This window comes from Leiobunum rupestre, chromosome 3 (assembly GCF_980474605.1).
Source record: "Leiobunum rupestre chromosome 3, qqLeiRupe1.1.hap1, whole genome shotgun sequence".
Taxonomy (NCBI): domain Eukaryota; kingdom Metazoa; phylum Arthropoda; class Arachnida; order Opiliones; family Sclerosomatidae; genus Leiobunum; species Leiobunum rupestre.
The window spans coordinates 55911474-55920164 of NC_143386.1; the positions used below are offsets into that span (position 1 = coordinate 55911474).

General features: G+C 37.5%; 1 protein-coding gene across 9 annotated transcripts in view; it reads right to left on the bottom strand.

Annotated features, from left to right (window-relative positions):
* The window catches only part of mbl (splicing regulator muscleblind), a 144785-nt gene extending 139972 nt beyond the window's left edge, over positions 1-4813 (bottom strand). For all 9 annotated transcript variants that reach the window (XM_090168730.1, XM_090168732.1, XM_090168731.1 and 6 more), the window contains exon 1: positions 3344-4813. In XM_090168730.1, the coding sequence (XP_090024856.1) occupies positions 3344-3523 (180 nt within the window). In that variant the 5' untranslated portion in view covers positions 3524-4813. The remainder of the gene's footprint in view (positions 1-3343) is intronic.
* Positions 4814-8691: the final 3878 nt, after the last annotated feature.

Genomic DNA, 8691 nt, shown 5'->3' on the forward strand with positions numbered 1-8691 from the left:
TGGAGATTACCAAGGATGTCCTTTACGAAAAACAAGTGGATGAAACCGGGCTTTTAACATTCAGGATGTTATACTCAAAATACATATGGAGACACACTAGGAAATCTTGTCGAAAATACTGTCAAATAGAACCTACAAATAGAAAGCTAGTGGAAATACATTTCAATAATAAGACCAGGTGATTTCGATTGCCGATAAACTCTCGCTTTTAAGCAATACCACGTGGATTTTGGACGGGAAATAAAAATCAGACGTACTAAGGCCTTGGGGATAGAACAGCGGAGCCACGGCAAACAGATAGAGAATAATTATAAAGTGCCTATTAAGGTGAAATAGACCGTTGAATGTAAGCTAGTGAGGGGATGAAGTCTGCACTCTCGAGCGTTGCGCGAAGAACCAGAAATGAAATTTTGTACGAATTTGGTTGTCGGGGGGGACAGAAATGAGGGGTGAATAAAATGGTTCTACTGGTTTCTCTCCGACTACAACAACGCCTTGTGGGTCAAAGTCTTATCGGGCAGACCGAAATTAAGGACGCCCTGAGCGGAGGAAGTCAGACTCGATGGGCCGAACAAAATATGTATAAAAACAAGACGGCTAAATCATAATATTCACTGGCTTGTTAATTTTTTTTAAATAATATTTTTTTTAATTTTATGCCTCTTTTTTGGAGTAATTAACTAATAATTTACGTGCAGCAATAATGTGAACTAAAATTTACTACTTGTAAATCAGTTTTATCTGAAATGGCACTGCTAGATAACCTACTTTTGTAATTTTTATATGTATAAATATAATAGGAAATTTAAATAAATTAATTTTTATAAATCACTTGATTTGAATATTTGAAGGCCCTTTTTCAGAAATCACTTAATTTAAATTTTAAAATAGTGATTTAAATCAGACAACCCACGGATTGACAACGAGAATTCCTACAATTTAATATAATTTAATGTCCCAAAATAAATAACAATTAACGAATTTTCTGTTAGTTCAGTTCTATTCAGAAACAGATTTTGAAAGATCCACGTAAAGGGCCATTCTATTAGTTTTAAAATCGAGTAACTTTAGGCGCCAAGCTAAAGCCGAAATATAACAGGAACCATGAACGAGTTCTTTTTTGTTTGAAATGGCTGACTAGAAAATATTGGAAGTGTGGGCCAACCGAAACCTGAATTATTTTTTATACTTAACAATTTTATCAATGGATATCGCTTTAGTCATTGGGTTATTACTGAAGACTGGGAAAATTACTATTTACTTATGATAAATTCTTCAATTCAAATAGAGCACTGCATATTGTCCGTGCTATTTATTTTAGGCTATTTAAATACCAAAGGCATTGTGCGTAGTTTAAATTTTACGTGTTACCATAAAATTTCCAATTTCCCTGACCCTTTTTAGCTTCATATTTGACTTTTATTTTAGTGTAGGTGACTCTTCAGGTTATAGTTTAAATTCCTTGATCTCTGACAACCCGGGAAAATGCTTGTTTGTTCATTCAAACAGCTCCAAGTGTTAGTTTAAAATTATTTAAATCCAAATGCCATCTGGTATTTGTTAACAGATGGCACTCAAAGCCTATTAAACGTTATTTACAATCTGCTATAAATACCAGGGTGACCACAAAATATTTTTAATTCCTTTAAAGGAATTATAGGAAATTTATCAGTGAAATATAGGATAATATATAGGAAGAAAATTGGAGAAAAAAAGGAAGAAATAGGAGAAAATTAACGGCAAACAGTGTTGGAAATAAGCATCTTTAAAAACTAGGACAATATGAAGACTTGTAAGGGTAAAATATCAACTATTTTAATTTCTTCAGACGTTTGAGTTAAAATATAGGGTATTATAGGAAATGTAATGAAATTATAGGAGAAAAAGGAAAGACGTTAAATTATAGGAAATATAGGAACTGTAGTCACCCTGAAATAACCACCCAATTATTTCGTAATAAGTAAATACTTGTCACAAGCAGCCACCCTACTCTGAACCTCCAAAACAAGCAAAAAATATGCGCCTAATGAGAAACTATATTAAATGAAAACAATTTTTTCCTTTGGGAAAGCACCTCTTGGTCAAGGCCTTTTCACGCAGCCGCTATTTCAATACGTCATCTATATAAAGAGTTTATATATTCGGTTTCGACGCGGGCGCGCCCAGCTTGCTATTTTTCCTGATATAACTAGAAATTACGACAGAATTATGGAAAGGGTACAATGGAGCCCGGAGGCGGGGGGCGAGGAGGGGGTGACAGAAATATGGAGAAAGGAGTGTGTGTTCGTATTTTGAACTCGTTTTGCAGGTTTCCGTTAGAAGCCGCGCTAGATTTTCGGCGTTTTTTTATAAATATACTAGTGTCCTAATATTTTTCCTACTAAAAAAATATGTATATTTTTAAAGTTATATTGGTAATGTGCTGAAATTGTGATGGCTAAATTTTCATCAATATTTTTGGGATCGATTTTTAGCAAATGTTCGAGAACTGGTGGCTGATACGGGTCAATAAACATATAACCACCAGTCAAACGACATTGTTGAAATACGGGACTCGAAAGAAAATAATTTTGACGGGGGGTGATTACTTGAAAATACGTTTACCTCAGGAAATGGTCAGTTTATCTTGACAAAAACACCGTATTTAATATTTCCACTAAATTATTACTAAATTTTAATACTATTGCATAAAGTGATTAGCATGACCTAGTGGCTAACTAAATTTCTAACTAGTTTTTGTAAATATCCTACTTTTATATTATCCTAGTAACTCTAAGTGTCTAAATGTCCCGCTTACTGAATTAAACCTAAGTTACAAAAAAATACAGGGTTGCCACAAAATATTCAGATTTAAATTCCCTGACCACTTTAAGAGATTTTCCCTGACTTAAGGCTAAATTTTATATTTTACTTTTATCAGAAGTTAATAAAATTAAATGGGCTTACATTTCAGTAAAAAGGTTATTGCAATGTTGAAAAAATTAGTCAAACTTTCTAGGTAATAAATGCTTTTCATAGAATTTGTCACATAGATCTAGAGTAAAATTACCTTCAAAAAGAGTCAAGAGAAAACTGAATCCCCTGAATTTTTACAAATTCTTAAAATTTCGACCTTTCCCTGACTTTATAGGCCCATATTTAAATTCCCTGACTATTCCCTGACTTTTTCCTGACGTGTGGCAACCCTGAAATAACGTGTCTTCATGCTAAAGCCGCGTTAACAGGTTAAGCCATAGCGAAAAACCGATAAAAAAATGAAAACATACAGGTAAAATATTTCCCTAAAATAAGCTTGAACGTAGTGACGAAAACGAAAATAACAATGGTAAATGTCGAAGCTCACCTTGATGGAGTCGTAACAGGCGATGACCCTTCCGTTTTGGACTTCAACCGTGGCCGGTGGATGGGCGAACTTGCATTCGGTGTCCGACCTGGTACACTTGTTCCTCTGGTATTCGCGGCACACTTCCAGTTGTAGCCACCTCGAGTCTTTGGCATTAGCAAAGTTGTTTACCATGGCCATAGTATGGTGGGCTCCGCAGCCGCCGGCACAGTAGTAATCGCCCAGATTGGCGACTGGAAATGAACCCACTTTCGAAGAAGATCCGACGAAGAACGGTTGGCTACCGTTACGCGTTTCGACGAATTCAAAAACGCGAAAATTTAATTATCCCTTATTTAAACTTCCTTCTTCTAACGTACACTTGTCGTAGAATAATTTCGATGACGAGACCGACTCCTGGTTAAACTCCTCGCTTAATTAATTCCACACGGACGGCAGTATTCGGTAGAGCAGACGACGTTTTAAACTGAGTACGTCGCGCGTTGAGCCTTGGCTGGCCGATGACGAGACGCAAAAACTGGGCTAAAGTGGATACTAAGCGACGCGGCCGATCAAGTTTCGCTGTCGTTGTTTCTGGGACTCGTAATTCTGACGTAGATGCGGGCGTCGACGCTGAAACGCTTTTCCATGTGTTTTCCGTATACGAAAAAACTTTTTTTAACGGCCAAGGCGAACCGCGAGTTTACGTTACGTAGCGACGGAGATAGTAGTCGTAGTAACGCGTCCAATGGCCGACAGTTAGCGACAAAAACGCGGGAAATGCGAATACCTAGCGACGGCAACGGTGAAAATTGTAAATCACCTTCTGTTTTAGACGATGTAAAGGGCTCGGAAAACGGCGCTTTTTTTACCTTCCTCCGACGCGATGTGCAGGCTCGCTCATCGCGGGTAAATTTATAAACTTGTTTATTTTCGCAGCGGCAGTCGGGGCGACTGACGTTTTCGCGTTCCCGAAAGTAGTCCTTGGCTGGGGCGGTGTAATTTTAGGTCCAAAAGTCACTTCTTTTAATCCCCACTCGTAACGGATCCTTCGCGCTTGAGGATGCGGAAGATGACGGGAGGATGGAGAGCTTTTCAACTTATCATCGGCGCGGAGGGAATTTTTTCAAACGAAGATGAAGGAGTAAACTGATTTTAAAAATAAATCGGCGAACTGTTCCGTAAACAAAATTGGTAAAGCCGAGAAAACTCGAATATCGTGTCTCTCAGTACCGACGAAGCGGCTGAGAAAGGCCGAGCGGTACGGCGTTTGACGCGGCAAAGTCGAAAACGGGGTAAAGTCCTGGCACACTTTTCTTCTCGAGCGGCGGGTGTAGGCGGTGAGGCATTGGCTGAGTTTGAGGCGGCGGCAGCGAGTGGAGAAAAATTTAAGAGATCACAACGGGAACGGCAGCGCTATTTACCCAACCGCGGCGAGTTCAGCATCCCCTCTGAACAGAATCGCCTTCCTTCCCTCTCTCGGGGCGCTCGCTCGCCTTAGCGTTAGTTTCCTCGGTTTACGTCGGCGGCGCCACTATCGACGAAAAAAAGCCAACTAGAAGGTGGCGGTGGTAGCGGCAAAGGCCCAGGGGGGGGGTACAGAGCAAAGACTGAAATGAACGAGGAAGGGGGCAATAAATGCTGGACGGAGAACGGAGGGGGGGGGTCGACAGAGGAACTGCGAAAGTTTTATACCAGCCAGAGAGAGAGAGCTCAAAATTATCGAGGAGGGTTGACAGTGAAGAAAAAACGGGGGAATTCGAAAAATAGTGGGAGTTTTGAAGTGGGGTAACTCTTTTACGTAAGAAAGATTTAAAAAATATTTCATGGATGTGGGGGGATGGAAACGAGGGGTCTTCTTCCTTTTCTTCTACGATGGGGAGGGGGGAACGTTTTCGACGGAATCCGCTAGACGGTGTTCTAAGCGGTGGTGGCGGCGGAACTGGGGGAATATATATATAATTTTTCTTCTGGAGCGATAGGTTTTGCGCGAGCGGACCAACTTCTCCAGTAATTTCTTAACGGGTTTCTAGCGTCGCATCAGCGAAGGGGGGGGGCTTTCAACCCCTTTTAGCGAACCTCCTTATTCGTTTTCTCTCCGTCGACGGAATCTACTACGCAGCTTTCCCCTATTTACACATTCAATTTCTCGAATTTCTTGGCTAGCTTTATTATTTTTTTCTTCACTCCGGAGTTCTTCAAAAATTTCTTAAAATGCTTTTTCGATTTTCTTGTTGGGCTTTCGCGACGTCTTATACGCAACTTTTTATATATTTTCTTATTTTTGATTTTGGACGGTTGAATTTATATGTATGAACGTTTTTCTCCAACTACAACATTGTATTTCGATCGATTCTTATCGTCTTCATCTTTTCAACTGTGACCCTGTCAAACAATGATACAAATATTAGGATCGTTATTCTTACTTATTCCGTTTATAAAAATATATAAAAAATATGAGCTTTTAAATAAACCAAATTAAATTATTGGTATAAAGTAACCCGAAATGAAAAAAAGACTACTTTAATTACACAGTTAGAAATTATTTTAATAGAAAAATGTTAAAATAAAATTTTTTTAACGTTCTCTGTAGCAAGTCCTATAAAAAAAATTATTTTTAAATTTTTAATTATTCTATTAAACTTTTCTTACTGTGTAATTAAAGCAGTCTTTTTTTTCATTTCTAATTAAATTATTGGTGTTGGATTCAAAATTGCGATGTTTAGAAGATTATTTGAAGTTTTGAAAGAACCACAAAAGCATTTCCAAAATTCAGTCCAAATTTCAAGTAACTCCTCCCCTTTGTTAATTCGTGGTAGCACTTCCGACCAATCATCGCATAAATTCTGTATTTTAATTAAGTTAATTTAAAGATTTATTAAGGTAAATATTAAACTCCCAAGTGACTCTGTGAAAACTTAATTTAAATAGAAATTTACTACATTTCATTCTTCGACCAAAAAAAACATTTTTACCCCCGTGCTCTCCCCTATTTACGCCACTGACAAGGAGACATCCCGAATTTTGTTCAAACTCGGGGGATTGGTAGACCTCCATGTAACTTGAAAAATACTAAAGGAAATTTATTCAATGGGCAACCGTTTTGCCATGGCAACAAAAAAGGTTTTTGACAACAAAAAATTGAAATTTTCCCATTGAAAATAACATGGGATTCTGACCGATTCCTAGGACACCCCCCCCCCCCCCCCTGTGAAAAATTTGAACAAATTTCAAAATTTCGAAAATCCCAAAAATAGAACAAATAGATAAAATTAAAAAAAAAACATCAAAATTGATCAACTTTTGATCAATTTGAGGTCAAAATCCCATGTTATTTTCAATGGGAAAATTTAATATTTTGTGTTGTCAAAAACATTTTTCGTTGCCATGGCAAAACGGTTGCCCATTGAATAAATTCCCTTAAGGATTTTTCAAGTTACACGAAGGTCTACCAATCCCCCGAGCTTGAACAAAATCGGTGGGTTTCACTTCGGGGTGTCTCCTTGTGAGTGAGTATCCACATTAGACCAACAAATAAGGGACGGCACACTCAATCGGGAGCCGTGTTAGCAACGCCAGCGCCGAGGTGGCGGCATTGAGCATCTCATCTACTCAAAAATAAAACTGCGAGATAAATTTTCAAAAGCTCAAATCTGATCACGTGGCACAAAAGTTGATATATTTCAAACCTCCGCCACCAGAGGACGCCATTAACATTTGAGTGTTGCTCTACGGTTTCCCAGAGGGGGCTATTTGTTTCTCTAGACGAGTGCACATGTCAAAAAATTGATTCTTGCAGCCCTCCAAAAGACAATAGCGACAAACTAGGAAATCTTGTCAGTCCAGGCAATTTAAAGCGCACGACTCATCTTTCCACGCTCAGTTGACCAAGGCTTAAATGACGCTATATAAAAAAAATTACACCAGTCTCTTCCCCCGGGGAGAATTAGAGAAGGTTTTATCTCAACCATCCCCTCTACATGCTTTATCGCTTAATCTATTCTGATGTCAATCAAACCTGATTTACGATAAGGGGGGCTTAAAACGTAGAGTGCATATGCATATGATACGAAAAGTTTCAAGAACGAATTTTTCAAAAAGGTCAGACGTCGTTTTTGACGCGTAACGCCTGTTTCTGGATATTTAAATTTACCGCCTTTTCGAGAACCAGCGTGTGTGACAAATTAATACGCCATAATGGACCACTAGCGCCATCTGCCGAAAACTTCTACAAACTTTCTCTAGATTTCGGGATGATGGTTTTGTTATTGAGTAGTTTCAGTTCGTAGCTTTGGCTATGGCTGCTATTTTGTGCGGGATTTTTTCCCTATGGGAAAAAGCATAGGTGACGTCGTGTCACGTGATACTGAAATCACTGTTATCCTACTTTTTAAATGAAAATTTATGTATATTATTTCCTGAAACAGCATGACACAATTTTTAAAATGAGCTCAAAAAAATAGAATAAAAGCTGGAAAGTGTATGAAAATTTAAAAAGAGAAAATGCCAGGTGGTTTTGGAGAATATCACGAACCTTTTGCCGCGCAATTAACCGTGAAAATAAAAATAGAAAAAACAACTCTTTCTTTAAAACCCCTGTACCCCATAAACATTTTCACACAGTCAAATTGCGAAAGCGTTCAATTCAAATTGGCTACAGTACACGAAAAAGCATCATTATTATCATTCTCAGAAGGCCACAAAATTTAGTTTTTTGTTTATTTTTATATCGTGATTTTGTTTAAAATCTTAAAGTGTGGGTCCGAGACAAAAAAAGGATGTACCGTGAATAAATATTTAAATATTTTATTATTTAATAATACTCTTTTGTATAATAATGACTATAATATAATACAAAAATCGAGTTAGTAGTATAGACCAATTTATTTTCCTAAAAGGGTTTTTAATCAAATTATTTTAAGGAAGGATACAGATAAATTTTTTTTCTAGGCGTACGCGTAACCAAAGCAATCTTAATCTTGATTCACCTGTAGTTTGATTGGTACCAATTAGTAAATTGTATTTATTATCAATTTCGGTGTGTCGCTACAATACAACGGACCACACGAGGTTTAACTTTTTGGGTCCCTGTTTCGTTACCCTGTTGTCACTGACAATTTTTTAAAAACTTCCCTGATATTTTTTAGGGACAAAATTGGTGACTCTTCGGGTTATTGTTTAAATTGCCTGACTTTTATCAAATTCTTAAAATTCCCTGATATTTCCCTGAACACTTTTAAAAATTCCCCTGATATTTTTTTAGGACAAAATTATAGACAGGTTATAGTTTAAATTGCCTGACTTTTATCAAATTCTTAAAATTCCCTGATATTTCCCTGACCACTTTTAAAAATTCGACTGATATTTTT